The sequence below is a fragment of the Hemicordylus capensis genome, chromosome 5 (assembly GCF_027244095.1).
Source record: "Hemicordylus capensis ecotype Gifberg chromosome 5, rHemCap1.1.pri, whole genome shotgun sequence".
NCBI lineage: Eukaryota > Metazoa > Chordata > Lepidosauria > Squamata > Cordylidae > Hemicordylus > Hemicordylus capensis.
The window spans coordinates 78,173,980-78,190,000 of record NC_069661.1 but is presented as its reverse complement, the minus strand read 5'-3'; the positions used below and the strand labels follow the sequence as shown (position 1 = coordinate 78,190,000).

General features: G+C 43.4%; 1 protein-coding gene across 5 annotated transcripts in view; it reads right to left on the bottom strand.

The window, feature by feature from the left end:
• The window catches only part of GALNT7 (polypeptide N-acetylgalactosaminyltransferase 7), a 72,420-nt gene that overhangs the window by 8,726 nt on the left and 47,673 nt on the right, over window positions 1-16,021 (bottom strand). For all 5 annotated transcript variants that reach the window (XM_053254220.1, XM_053254221.1, XM_053254223.1 and 2 more), the window contains exon 10: window positions 7,635-7,733. In XM_053254220.1, coding sequence (XP_053110195.1) covers window positions 7,635-7,733 — 99 coding nt within the window. The remainder of the gene's footprint in view (window positions 1-7,634; window positions 7,734-16,021) is intronic.

The window sequence follows — 16,021 nt, the reverse complement described above, 5'->3', positions numbered from 1 at the left end:
CCTAAGGGTTTTTGTTGATCCTTGAAACATGTGACATACATTTAAATAAGGTTAAATCAGCCTTATTTAGATGTATTTAACTTGTTTCAAGGATTAATAAAAGCCCTTGCAAAAGAAGCAATCTGAAACCCATTGGGCACATAACAATGTCATTGTCACTTACCCACACAGCTAGGATGGCCTTGGAACATAGGAAGCTGCCATATACTGAGACAAAAACCTCCATGACTCGGTATATGGCATATACAAGGAGTCAAGGACCTCCTTGTAGTGGGCAATTCAATCATTAGAGGCAGGGATGTAGCAAGGTTGGAGTGGACCTGGGGACGAGATTCTAAGATGGGCCCCTTGATGCGGATTAACAAAGGAAACTTTCAACCATGCAGTGTGAGCCTATATGTTTTCTCAGAAATCCGAACAAATTCAGAAAAGTTTGCTTCCGGAAAGTTTTTCACATGGGGTTTTTAAAGCCCTTTAATACACATCTCCTCTGGAATGGAGGGTGTGCATTCACATATCGGCCAGATTTACCCCAAAGTCCCTGTGAGTTATCGAGGAGCTGTTCACACATAATACGGGTTTTTCACTGCTCATTAGATTGTAGCCTGATTTATATCCGGGGTAAAATTAACTATTTGCATTGTGGTTTTTTGGGACAACTTCGATTTCGCAGTAAAGCCTCCCAATAAAATCTGCTGTGTGTAAAAGTCTCAGGTAAGTGTGTGGAGAATTGCAGCCTCAGACAGCAAGTCTAACCACATTGTGCTGGAAGTACATTCCACTGAAACCTAAAGGACTTACTAGCAAGGAAACCATGTCTATTTAAAAATAAACTCCATTGCATTCAACTGTTGTGAGATCCTTCCCTGGTAATTGCATATAGGATTGCACATGCTCAAGGATATAAATCAAACTAAACTTAATTTGTGCTCCCAGAATATTTTGCTCCCTACAGGAGACCAGCAAATCCCACTGAAGCAAGGAAGATAGGTGGGGAGAAATAAAGAAAAGAGCAAGAATTAGCACTGTTCCTCGAGAGAAAAGGAGAGACTGAGGAATCTGCCTCTTCTTGGTAAGATTTTAAGACAGATGAGACATGCTGGGGTTTAAAGGGCTCCTGAAGTTATGCCCTCCATCCTAAAAGTCATTCTCCCTGATCCCCAACATGGAAGGAAGGCTGGTTGTGGCCTCTCATAGTACTGAGATAAAACCACTCTCTGCAGGTGCAAGGCCATCCCTAGGGGGTGTGGGGCTGGGGGTGAATCAGCATGTGCAGGGCCTCCTTAACATTTCATATCATTACAGAATCATACTGATTGATGACATACAGTGTAAATAGTGTGAATGAGGTTTTTGGACACATCCAACCAGCTTGGACATACAGTGCATTTCTAAATAAAAAATAAAAAAAATAAAAATAGAAGCACAACACATGCTTCACAGTTCTCACTCAGACCTTCTGAGATGCAAACCAACTTGAACATAGTGTATGTATATCTATCTATCTACACACACAGCTTGTTTGTTCCAGAAGTTTTTGTAATTTTATTCCATGAAACAAGCCACTTATAGGACTTTTTTTGATGTTTTTTTTAAATTAAAAAAATTAAAAACTAACAATTGTCTAATCCACTTTAATTTAAATATACATATTCCTCCCACCCTGCTCAACACCAAAGCCCTATTCCAAGTCATTCCAGGTGATCAAAGGCTGCGACAGAAAGGTGGGTGTTTTACCCTTTTTTATGAAGGCAAAGGGCAGATTCTTCCATATGGGGGTGGAATGATGGTCCAAGGGGGTACTTCAGCTGAGAGGTAGAGAGGGAAGGAGCTCCAGCAGCTTGCAGGATGCTTAGCTCACCCAGCCAGTGAGCAGGAGAGTGGGCGAGCAGGGCAAGGGGGACTGGCTGAGGGGCCTTGGGGGGCAGACTTTGTGGGCCTGGGGACAATTGTCTCCCCTTGTCCAATGAAGCCTACACCCCTGATTAGCAGTATTGAGAGATGGGTTTGCAACCCACGTGTTGACCGCATGGTGACCTCCTTGCCTGGTGCGAAGGTTGCAGACATCACGGAGTGTCTAGACAGACAGTTAGGCAGTGCTGGGAAGGAGACAGCTGTCATGGAGCATGTCAGCACCAAAGATGTGGGGAAATGTAGTCAGGAGGTCCGGGAAGCCAAATTTAGGCTGATAGGTAGCAATTTAAGTCCAGGACCCCCAAGGTAGCATTCTCAGAAATGCTATCTGTTTCATGCACAGGTTCAGTGAGACAGGCAGAGCTGAGGGGTTTCAATACATGGATGAGATGTTGGTGCCAGGAGGAGGGGTTTAGATTTGTTAGGCCCTGGGATACATTTTGGGGCAAGCAAAGCTTGTACAAAAAGGACGGGCTGCACTTGAACCAAGATGGAACCAGACTGTTGGCACTTAAAATCAAAAAGATTGCAGAGCAGCTTTTAAAATGATACCTGGGGAACAGCCGACAGGAGCTGGACAGTATCTGGTTAGGCAAATGTCAACCCTTAGGGTGTGAGCGTGTAAAAGATTCAGATAAAACAGAAGGGGACAGAGTAGAACCACATAAAGAGCAGACAGAAGGCTATGCTTGCTGGTCAAAGAGTCAAAAGAAAGATAGCATACACCAGGTAAGAAATTCGGCATATAGGTGTGTGTATGCCAATGCCAGAAGCCTCCAAGCCAAGATGCGTGAGCTGGAGTGCTTGATTGCTAAACAGGAAATAGATATAGTGGGCATAACAGAAACATGGTGGAATAGTGAGAACCAGTGGGACACTATTATCCCTGGATATAAACTCTATAGAAAGGACAGGGAGGGGTGCCTTGGAGGTGGAGTAGCACTGTATGTTAAAGAAGGGATAGAATCTAACAAGGTAGAAAACCTAGGAGGACTGGAATCCTCCACAGAAACCCTGTGGGTGACAATACAAGGCCTGAAAGGAAATGTGCTACTGGAGACATGCTATCTGTTGGAGATGGAATTCCAGTGCATCGACCTTTTGCACCAACTATCCTAATGACCACTAGGGGCATTGGGAGTAAAAACAGTAAGGGTCTCTCTAGTAGTAGTGTGCATGGTTCGGTGCGGCACACTGTTACAGACCTCCGGACCGGTTCGGCAGTCCGGAGGTCCAGATGGGCGGGGGCCTGTTACTTTAAGCGGGGTGGTGGGGGTGGTAGTACTCCCCCCCCCATCGCTCTTCCCCCTTCGGCACTGTTCCGTTTAAACATCTTCTTGGGGAGGCAGAGTTCCTCCCTGCTGCCCCTGCCCCCGTCGTTATTCCTGAAGGCTTAAAAAAGACGAGCGCTAGCGGTGTGTATGCGCCCTGTGCGGCGCGCGTGCAAATTTAAAGTCAGGTAATGACAAAGAGGTCAAATTTCTTGATACACTGAATGATTGTGCCCTAGAACAGTTGGTCTTGGAATCAACCAGAGAGAAGGCGACCTTGGACTTAATCCTGAGTGGCACCCAGGACCTGGTGCAGGATGTCAGTGTCATGGACCCCTTAGGGAATAGTAACCATAATGTGATCAAATTCAGCATACATGCAGGGAGAGAATCACCAAGGAAGTCTAACACAGACACTTTGAATTTCAGAAGAGGAAACTTCTCCAAAATGAGGAGTATGGTGAAAAGAAAGCTGAAAGGGAAAAGCAGGAGAGTCACTTCGCTCCAGAATGCATGGAGTTTACTCAAAACCACAATACTAGAAGTCCAGTTAGACTGTACACCCAAAAGGAGGAAAGGTATCACTAAGTCCAGGAGGATGTCAGCATAGCTAACAGGTAATGTCAAGGAAGCCATAAAAGGGAAGAAGACTTTCTTCCAATATTGGAAGCCCTGTCCAAATGAAGAGAAAAGAAAGGAACACAAACTATGGCAAAAGAAATGCAAGGTGACAATAAGGGAGGCGAAAAGAGAGTTTGAGGAACATTTACCTAAAAGCATCAAAGGGAATAACAAAAACTTATTTAAATACATCAGAAGCAGAACACTTGCCAGGGAGGCGGTTGGACCCTTAGATGATGAGAGCATGAAAGGGATTATTAAGGAGAATATGGAAGTTGCAGAGAAGCTAAATGAGTTCTTTGCATATGTCTTCACGGCAGAGGGTACTAAGCATATACCTGTTCCTGAACCAGGCTTTTCAAGGATGGAGGCTAAAGAACTGCGTCAGATAGAAGTGATAGAAGAGATGATGTTCTAAACTGTCTGGGAAAATTAAAAACTAGGAAATTGCCAGGACCAGAGGGCATCCATCTATCCAAAAGTCCTTAAAAAACTCAAATGTGAAATTGCCGACCTCCTTGTAAAATATATATAACTTATTCCTACAAGGAGGCTCTGCACTGGAGGACTGGAAAGTAGCGTATTTAACAATGATTCTCAAAAAGGGATCCAGGGGCAATTCAGGATATTACAGGCCGGTTAGCTTAATGTCTGTTCCAGGCAAATTGATGGAAAGCATCCTCAAGGGTGAATTTGTTAAGCAAGAACAGGCCCTGCTGGGGAGAACCAGAATGGCTTCTGCAAAGGGAAATCTTGCCTCGTGAAATTTCTGAAGTTCTTTGAGAGTGTCAACAGGTGTGGATGAAGGCGATCTGGTTGACTTAGTATACTTGGACTTCCAAAAAGCTTTTGACAAAGTTCTTCATCAAAGACTCTTGAAAAAACTTAGCAGTCATGGGATAAAGGGATTAGAACATGTGTGGATTAGTAACTGGTTGAAGGACAGGAAACTGTATGTATAAATGGAGAGTTTTCACAATGGAGGGAAGTAAGAAGTGTACTCGGACTGGTGCTTTTTAATGCATTCATAAATGATCTAGAAGTAGGTGTAAGCAGCGAGGTGGCCAAATTTGCAGATGACACTAAACTATTTAGGGTAGTGAAATCCAAAACAGATTGTGAGGAACTCCAAAAGGATCTCCCCAAACTGACTGAGCAGGCGACAAAATGGCAAATGCGGTTCATTGTTGGCAAGTGTAAAGTGATACACATTGGGACGAAAAACCCCAACTTCAAGTATATGCTGATAGGATCTGAGCTGTCAGTGACTGACCAGGAGAGGGATCTTGGGGTTGTGGTGGACAGCTCATTGAAAGTGTTGACTCAATGTGGGGCAGCTGTGAAAAACGCCAATTCCATGCTAGGGATCATTAGGAAGGGGACTGAAGATAAAACTGCTAATATTATCATGCCCTTATACAAAACTATGGTGCAGACATACTTGGGAGTACTGCATACAAGTCTGGTCACCACAGAGAACATTGTAGAACTAGGAAGGGTGCAGAAGAGGGCAACCGAGATGATCAGGGGCCTAGAGCACCTTCCTTATGAGGCAAGGCTGCAACACCTGGGGCTTTTTAGTTTTGAAAAAAGATGACTGTGGGGAGACATGATAGCGGTCTATAAAATCATGCATGGTGTGGAGCAAGTGGATAGAAAGAAAAATTTCTCCCTCTCACACAACACTAGAACCAGGGGTCATCCTATGAAATTGATTGCCAGGAAATTTAGGACCAACAAATGAAAGTACTTTTTCACATAACACATAATCAACTTATGGAACTATCTGCCACAAGATGTGGTGACAGCCAACACCTCGCTTTAAGAGGGGTTTGGATAACTTCTTGGAGGAGGGGTCTATCAATGGCTACTAGTCGGAGGACTATAGGCCACCTCCAGCCTCAGAGGCAGGATGCCTCTGAATACCAGTTGCAGGGGAGTAACAGCAGAAGGGAGGGCATGCCCTAAACTCCTGCTGTAGGCTTCCAGCGGCATATGGTGGGCCACTGTGTGAAAGAGGATGCTGGACTAGATGGGCCTTGGGCCTGATCCAGCAGGGCTGTTCTTATGACTACTGGTCCATCTAGTTCAGCATTGTCTACACAGAATGGCAGCAGCTTCTCCAAAGTCTCAACCCTATCAAATAGAGCTGCAAACCTGGAGAGACAGGTGAGCCATAAAGAGGTGAGTGTGGCTGGTGAGGGTAGGTCACAGTCTGGAAGGAAAAGGGCGGGAGTAATCATACTGACATCGAAGGTCTCTGAGCCAGGCAAGAGCATGGGATGCAGGGCGAAAGTCTGAACTAAGGCTCTCAATAGATGAGCTGTTGAACAAGCACCTTCCCCTGGGAATGTGAAGCTTAAATAGAAGCTTTGTGCCTTCATGGGTCCTCCCAGAGTTAATCTCCCACAGTTGGCCTGTAGTATCAGTCCTCCTCCTGAGCAGATCCCTCCTCCAGTAATCCTTTCATAGTTAAGCTGGTGAGCTGCCAGTCTGGAACTCTTCTGCTACAGCTGTAGCTTCAGCCTAGCTGATTGTCATCATCTCTCGGGTTCTGCTGGAGGTGAAATGGGAAAATCCCTCAGGGGGAGGTCAGTGGAGGGTCCCTCACACTCTGATCGGCGAATCTCCTTGGGGAATGCTTCTTCACTGGGGTTATGTTCTGGGCACTTTACTGATGAAGGGGTCTCTGGGTCTTGCTGGATTTGTGCACTCTCTTCCTGTTCCTGGGTGTTCTCAGGGAACTATTGGGGGTGCTGCTCACCTGCAGCTTCTCCCAGGTCAGGGCTGGTGTCTAGAACAGGGGTTTTGGGGGTCCCTCTCCTGAACTCAGAGTCCAGCTCCTCTTCATCTGAAGAGATGTTGGAGGTAATTTCAACAAAAAATTTTCTGAAGCACTCTGAATACCGAGAGCGTACTACACAGTACAGAAACGTGGAGGTATTAGAAACTTGACCATAGCCTATCTTGCTACTCAACCTTCTAACATCTTTTAATGAGCAACTCAATACAGTACATAAGATCAAAGCAAGTCTTATGACCGAGCTGTTAGTCTAGCTGTGCCAGCAAATAGTTATCAAGTTGTTCTAGTAAGAACTAATCAGCCTTCTTTCATTTCATTGTCTACATCTGGACTAAATTTGGTGCTAATCGAGGTCCACAAGTTAGATTTCTTGCACCTCAAAATGTTCATGTGTCTGCCATCTTGTATCGGGGTGGATGTCATAATTACAAACTGCACCAGTGAGGTGTCCCTGTGTGTCACTCACTATAGCTGTTCCAAATTTAGTTCAAATCAGTTAGACAGTCCTCAAGTTAGTGAACTTGTGTCTCAAAAGTATATGCAGCTACCATCTTGGATCAGGGTGGATGACATCATCACAAACTACGCTGTTGAGGTGTCCCTACTTTACTCGATTTAGTTCATATTGGTCCAGGCATTGCGAAGTTGATAGTGGGGACACACAGACGGGACACACACAGAATGCTGGGTGATATCAGAAGCCTACTGGAAAGCAGGCTAAAAATAATTGAGGCCAAGAACAAGAAACGCCTTAATGTAAGTGAGCACTGTATACAAAGAGAGGAAATATTCACACTGTGACATGCCTTGCAAAGATTATTATAGTAGTATTACTTGAGACCAAAACATTCTATCATATTATTATGACAAGTCAAGAGTAACTTTTATATATTCCCAACTTCTAGTGCTTTGAGCTGGGGGAGGGGAAGTTGTATTTCTACCTATTTAAAATTCAAATGCAAGTGTTTATAGTGATCTTTTGGCAACCCTCAAAATTTAAAACAACTTGTATTGAGGCTACTTACTTGATTCCCTCCCATTCTGTGGCATGGTCCAAGTTCCACAAAGCCCCCATTGGTGTGTCCCATACTGTCTATGCAGTATGCCGTTTCAAAGCCTCTAATCTGAAACACATATAAACACACTTATAGTTTATGCTGTAGCTAAACGTTAGAAACACAAAGGAATTCAGTTAAGGCAAAATGTAGTCATGAGAAGATTTCAGAATCAACTAACAAATCACTAAAACAGCTCCATGTGATGATGTCGTTAAAAAAAAGCACCAAACATAACTTTGAAGAGAGCATGTCACGTCCTCACCAGACTCATCTCCTGCAGGTACCTGTCTGGTACAGAGAAAATGAGCATCTCACCTGGACTGTCAACATCCTATCTCCTGTGGGAGTGTTACTTTAAATCTCCCTGAACTAACATGTGTGCCATTCCTAAAGACTCCTCCAGTATAAGTGGGGATTTCACCTGTTCATTGGCTGATGGGCTCTCATCCTGCTCCTGTGCAACCCCCCTGACTGGAGGGAGAAGTTCTCTTCCTTTCAGGTGCTCTTCCTGCAGTGAGGCTTAAAGGTTGCAAGTTTTTCCTGTGTTGTTGTCAGCTACTTTCCCATGGTATGGTTGAATCAGAAATGTGAAGACTGCTAGTTGAAAGTACCTTCCTTACACTCTAGGAAGTGTTAGGAGTTAGAAAAACTGTTTTCCTTTTATTTCTAATACCTTCCTAGTTTACCTTGACCCTCAACCCCTTATTCATCTTATCATCTTATAGACTGGTAGTTCTGAGGGACTTTTAATGTTCACTTTGGAACCAATTTGTCAGGATCACTTCAGGAGTTCATAGCGGTCATGTCATATATGGGCCTATCCCAAGTGGTCTCAGGACCAACACACTCTGATCAAAAAGGTGTTTGTGGGTGGCAACTCCTGTGATTTCCCCATTGTCATGGACGGACCACCATCTGGTTAAGGTTGGACTCACAGACTCGACCCTTCTCCGCAGGGGCAGGGGGCCCATTAGGACGGTCCACCCCAAAAGGCTATTGGATCCAATAGGATTCCAAGAAGCCTTAGAAGGCTTTAAGGTTGGTTCTGCCAGCAATTCTGTTGATGCCCTGGTTCAGATTTGGAATAATGAACTTACTAGGACAGTAGACATGATTGATCCTAAGCGCCCTCTCTAACCCGCTTATAAATTAGCCCTTTGGTATACAGAAGAACTATGGGGGCTCAAGTGGCAAGGTAGACGGCTTGAGCACAAGTGGAGAAAGACTCAGCTTGAATCCAACAGAACACAGAACACATCTGGAGATCTATGCTCTAGCAATGCACGCAGCAAAGAAGTTTGTCCTTTCTGCCTGCATTGCTTCTGCAAGCTCACATCCAGCGTTGTCATCTAGGGTTGTGAGAGAACTAGTACATGCCCCTCCTCCCCTGAATGAGTATTTAGATCCATCAGTTACCCACTGTGACAATTTTAATTATTATTTTTTTGCAGATAAAATCTCTCACATTCGAGCTGAACGAGACTCTACCGTTACTGCAGAGTCTACTGTGGAGGTGTCTAGCAGCTCCTCTTGTGTGGTTAAGTTGGATCACTTTCAGTTTGTGACTCCTAAGGATGTGGACAAGATACTTGGGACACTTTGCCTTACCACCTGTCTTCTTGACCCTTGCCCAACATGGCTTATACAATCTAGCAGGGAGGTTATTGGAGAGGGTCTTGTTAAGATCATTAATGCTTCTCTGAGGAAGGGCAGATTGCCTTCTTGTCTCAAAGAGGGAATTATTAGACCACTTTTGAAGAAACCTGCATTGGTTCCCTCAGAATTAGGCAATTATAGGCCTGTCTCCGACCTCCCATGGTTGGGCAAGGTGACTGAGAGGGTGGTGGTGACTCCTCTCCAGGCTGTCTTGGAGGAAGCGGATTACCTGGACCCTTTTCAAACTGGCTTTCAGGCAGGCTATAGGGATGAGACGGCCTTGGTTGGCCTGTTGGATGATCTCTAATTAGGAATCGACAGGGGGAGTGTGATTCTGTTGATCCTTCTGGATCTCTCCGGGGCTTTTGATATTATCAACCATGGTATCTTTCTGGGATGCCTGAAGGAGTTGGGAGTGGGAGGCACAGCTTTGCAGTGGTTCCACTCCTATCTCTCAGGAAGGATCCAGATGGTGCAGCTTGGAGACTGCTGCTCTTCAAAACAAGAGCTCTGGTATGGAGTCCCACAAGATTCCATAATGTCTCCAATGCTTTTTAACATCTACATGAAATCACTGGGAAGGATAATCAGGGGATTTGTTGCAGGGTGTTATCAATATGCTTGATGACACCTAAATCTATTTCTCCATGTCAACGTCATGGAAATGGCCCCTAAATGCCTGGCTGGAGGAGGTAATGGGCTGCATGAGGGAGAACAAACCTAGACTGAATCCAAGCAAGATGGAGGTACTCATTGTGGGAGGTAGGAAGTGGCTTAGATCTGCCTGTTCTGGACAGGGTTGAACTCCCACAGAAAAAGCAGGTACGTAGTCTGGGAGTACTTCTAGACCCAAACCTCTCCTTGATTTCTCAGGTTGAGGCTGTGGCCAGGAGTGCTTTCTATTCGCTTCAGCTGATTCGCCAGCTATGTCCATTTCTGGAGATAAACAACCTTTAAAAAGTGGTACATATGCTGTTAACATCCATACTTGACTATAGCAATGCACTCTATGTTGGGCAGCCTTCGTATGTAGTTCAGAAAGTTCAGTTAGTAAAGAACGCAGCAGCTAGGTTGGTCTCTGGGGTTGCGTGAAGAGATTATATTATGCCAATTTTAAAAGAACTACAATGGCTGCCAATAAGTTTCTGGGCGAAATACAAAGAGCTGGTTATTACCTATAAAGCCCTAAACGGCCTGGATCTGAGGTATTTAAGAGAATGCCTTATCCATCAACCCCACTGCATATTAAGATCATCTGAAGAGGTCCGGTTGCAGTTGCCGCCAGTTCAGTTGGTAGCAACTTGAAACTAGACCTTTTCTAGTTGCCCCGGAACTCTGGAATGCACTTTCTAATAAAATTAGAGTTTCTCCTTCTCTGAATGTTTTTAATAAGGACCTGAAAACCTGTTTAGCCAGGCTTTTAGTTTATAGTTTTAAAGCTTCAGGTTTTAGAGTTTTTATTTTTAAATTGTTTTAATTGTGTTAATGTTTTAAGAGGCTTTTAGATTGCAAAGAGCCCAGGAACTTTTTTGTATGGGGCAGTATAAAAATATAATTAATTAATTAATTATAGAAAGACCTAGTGCTGGGTATGTGTGGCTCTGGGGCTTTTTGTCTCCTGTGTGCACAACGGCTCAGCTAGCTATTTGGTCATGAGTAAACTTGTTGTGGGGTGGACTTAGCCTGGCTCCTATTCTGAGGAGGACAGTGCTGAGAAAAGGCTTGTGCGACACCCAGATTAAGGCTAGTAAGCCTTAAGGAGGAGCCTAGAGGCTCCTCCAGGCTGAAGGCCGTGACAGCACTACTGAGAATAAAAGTGAGTAGACTGTGGCCAGAGCATGCAAGTAGGCACATAAAAACCCTGTCTCTTCGTGACCAAAGCATATTTAGAAAATGCAAGGGGAGGGGGGAAATAATAATTCCTCCTGTACTGGTGCCAAAATAATCATTTTAGTATTTGTCTAAAGGAGGTTGTAGCAGAATTGTAGTAAAAAACTGAAACAGAACTCTATAAAACAAAGAATTTTGTATTTACAGCTTATCTAAAAGTGAATGCAAGTGTTGGTAAAAAGAAGTCTGCTTTAACTGAACAATATGTTCTAAAACTCTTTCTACAATGAAATGAAACTGGCTTAATAATCTTAGCAACAGACTAATCATTCACAATACATATAATCATTCACAAATACATAATTTTATATCAAATATCATGGGAGATCCAGCAAAGAAATAAAGTAAAACAACAACATATAAAGACAGCTATTTCAAACATGCCACAGCATGATGGCCCTACCCAAGGTATTCTTATAGAAAGCATTTGCTGCATGATGTATTATCTAAATACAGCACAATCTTGTACCTTGCAAGCAAAGAAAGGGGATTATTTCAAGTGAGTCATCTCCTTCAGGCCAGCATTTTCCTACATGCACTGAAAGAGTGGCATTCATGTATAAAAGGCAATTCCCTCCACCTTTTTCAGAAGATTGCTTCTATTTAATGAGATTCATTGTGTATACTTGGCAAATGTTAGCAGCTGATTATATGTATTGATGAATAGCACAATGGACTTGGCTATAGTTTCTAGCTCTATTTAAAAATCTTCCATATTTTTGTTTTGCTGCTAGTTATGCATGCACTTTGACTCACTTGCCTACATTCAAAATTTGAACGTTTCTACTTCTATTTTTTTTAACTCAAGTGCAAAAACAACTCATGCTCAGTGTGCTTTAACTGTTCTTGATCTCTTCAGCTTCTTCCATCATGAACAGCAGCTCCCAAACCCCTTTGGACTCCTACCACCTTGGCACCCAAATTAGATTCCATCAGGACAATGCATATTTTCACTGCAGACACCCGCCAGCTTCCTTCTTGCTTACACACTGCACTGATCACAACATAACCCCTTGGAAAATCACAGACCCTGGACATCTACAGCAACAAGAGTATATGGGTGAGAACAGCTTGGAAAATGAAAACCTCCAAGAAGTAGTGCATGTGGCAGTACAATCTGAATTTTTTAAAGTTCTTTTTTCATTGCTTTCTCCAACTGTAATGAAGCTTCTCCATAGCTACTAACTCACTTGTAGTTAGGAAGAACACTGGGTACTTGGGGAAGATTTGGGCTTAAGAGAAGAGCAAATATGACTTTAGACATTGGCCAACATCCTCTCTAACATTTCACAGGTGCTAACTGCAGAGCGACTTTGCAACATTTAGTAATCCAGCATCGCTTTCCCTCTGATCATGCTGAAGGGATGGGGTGATTTTAACTGATCTTTCCTTCTCTTGGAGAACTGTGCAACTTTCAGGGACAGAAGTGCTAAAGAGTGCTTCTGGGGGAAGGAGAAATTGGTGAAAAGTGCCCTCATAAGCAGTAGGATTCTGGATTATTAAATCCTGCTGAGGCACTTTGCACACAGTGCCTCTGTAACATTAGAGGGAATGTCAGCCACTTTCCAATTATAAGGTTTTTGTGCTGCTGATGGGAATGTCATAAAATTAAGACATTTTGGAATGCATGCAGTATGATAAAGATGACCGACTGACAATGCATGTCAACTGATACCAAGGAATATCTTGTTAGAATATCTAGAATATCAAGATATCTTGAATATCTTGTTAGAATCACTTAGATAACCTGTTCACTTGGAACACAGAGGCCTAACTTTTGATCAAATTTGGGCCATGTTAAATAGTAAACAAACTACTGTTCAACATCGCTATCAAAGAAGTTTACAAACAAGAAGCAGAGTGTCCATCCCCAGTTGAGCTGTTGGGTGTTTTCTTTTTCTTTTTTTTACATTTGGAACTCCTTTGTGACAGAGAACCATCTTCTCTTTTGCTATCAAAAGCATTACCTTAGTCACATCACAGCTGGATTACTATAATGCTCTCTACATGGGGTTGTCTTTGAAAAATATCCAGAAACTGCAGCTAGTGCAAAATGCGGCACCTAGGATTTTATCTGAATTTGCCCGTTGGGATCATATTACGCCCATTCTTGAAAGAGTTGAACTGACTGCCGATTTGTTCTGGGTCCAATTCTACCGGCTGTTTTTGACCTTTAAAACCCTTAATGGTTTCGGCCCTGGATATCTGAAGGACTGCCTGATCCCAAGAGTTTCTGCCTGCTTGACAAGATTATTGGAGGGGGCTCTGTACTGCATGCTGACAGTGAGGGAGGCTCGGCTGTCGAGCACATGGGACAGGGCCTTCTCGGTCACTGCACCAGTGTTCTCTCTAACAGGGATTCCCAGATGTTGTTGACTACAATTCCCATAATAGCAATAGCAATAGCACTTACATTTATATACCGCTCTATAGCCGAAGCTCTCTAAGCGGTTTACAATGATTTTAGCATATTGCCCCCAACATTCTGGGTACTCATTTTACCGACCTCGGAAGGATGGAAGGCTGAGTCAACCTTGAGCCCCTGGTCAGGATCGAACTTGTAACCTTCTGGTTACAGGGCGGCAGTTTTACCACTGCGCCACCAGGGGCTTTTCCCCAAGCAAAAGCCACTGCAGCTGGGAATTCTGGGAGTTGTAGTCAACAACATCTAGGAATCCTTTCAGAGGGAACACTGCATTGTACCCAGGGTTTGGAATGCTCTCCTTGCCTGGTTTCTGCTCCTCAGTCTCCATCACAATTTTTAGAAAACAAGTTAAAATGTGGCTCTTCACCCAGGCTTTTATCTGACGTAACTGTTTTTTGCTGCTGTTGCTCTGTGTTTTGTGTTTTACTGTTTTATTTTATATAGGTTTTTAAACTTTTAAATAGATATAGATAGATTTTTATATTTAAATTTAATATTTGCACTTTTAATTGTGCATTGTTTTATCTATACTATAAACCACTTTGGGATTATTTCAATGAAAGACGATATATAAATTAAACAATAAATTAAAAAAGTAAGATGATGGTTCTCTGTTCTAAAGGGCTGGTCAGTGTAAAAAGAAATACAAAAGAAACACCAGTAACAGCCACTGGAAGGAATAATCCTGGGATGAATCGAGACAGTTCTTCTAATGGGGACAGTTCTTCTACTGCTAAATATTTCAGTATGCTTCTGTGATTCCAATTTGCTCAGTTACCACTATTTCAATATTCTGTAACTTGGATTATATGAGCTAATGTATTCTGGGTGTCTGGGCATAGATTGAGGATCCTGCTCCAATGCAAGGATGTGTGCGCCTGATTTCTGAGACCTACAATGTGAACCGGAAGACAGAGACAACAGTTTCTGTAACTTCCAAGCTGCTCAGCTGGAATGATGCATGAATGAGAGATAACAGATTTACAACGCCATAAAACTGCTACAATGTCTTCCCCCCTCACTTAAAAGCATCCTGTTAAACAGGTTTAGCACAATGAATGGTCAAAATGTCTTAACTGTTCATGAAAGTGCTTTTCAATTACACATGCAGGAAGAAGTGGCTTAAAATGTTTTAGACCCATGCACAATCAAGATGCAAAGCAACATTCCTGAAGTTTCTCTCTCTCTCTCTCTCTCTCGCTTTCTCTCTGTACAGATGGACCTCGCTATACGTAGATCCACCACCCTCAGTTTCACATATCAGTGGTTGGGTGACTGACATCCAACCTCAGCATACGCGGGGGGGGGGAGACTAGAACACAAGGGGTTATTTTTGTGTATCCATGGGTTGGAGGCAGCCAGAAATAACCATGGAGATCATTCCTGGCCGCCATCTTGTGAAACGGAGCCATTTTGTTGCTTATTTGCCTGAACCCTCCCCACCCCCCACAAAAAAATAGTGGAAAAATGCTTAGAAATTGACAGTTTTCAGCTTCTGGGGCACATTGCTGGATCACTGGAGGCCCGCAAAACACGGTAGGGCACTTAAACCCCCCCCCACCATTTTGGCAATTTTCGGGCCTCCAGGCTCCAGGAACCTAACCCCCATGACTCCGTATTTGCAGTTTACATATCTGCGGTAACTGCAGAAAATGGAACCCCTGTGAATACAGAGATTCTCCTGAGCTAGCGATGTGCAAAATCATTTTTTGCTATTCAATCTTGAATCAAACAGCAAAAACTCGAATCAATTCGTTGAAATCGTTAGACAAATCAAACAATTTAAAAAGAAAATTTACGTGATTCGCCCTAGAGAACAATAGGGAACTCAAATCACCCCATTGTTCCCCATGGGTAGGTCCTAGGGACACCAAAATGGGTTGGGATGATGGATGCTACCTACCAACCAACCCACAAAAGAAATGGGCAAGAAGATGATATTAATTTTAAAAAACACAAAAAAACTTTCCCCAAACCTCCAAAGAATCCTATTGAGATTTAGGTTAAAAACATAAAAACAAAAACAAAAATCTCCCACTTGCCCATTTCTTTTGTAGGTTTAGTGGTAGGTAACCACCCAACGCACTTTGGTATCCCTAGGACCTACCCATGGGGAACAATGGGGCAATTCGAGTTCCCCATTGTTCCCTATGGGCAAAACAAGCAGCGTGAAACAGGTTTTGCAACCCTGCCTTGAAAAACAACACTGCAGTACAAAAGTACACTCGGTCCCTCCCAACATAGAACACCACATTTTGCCAACTACACAGTCCAAAGATGACCAAAATAGAACCACTGACCTGGAATCCACTGCCAGCCACAGTGCTTGCGCTGCAGTAACATGATTGGCACAAGTTGCTCTCTCACACACAATTATGACTCC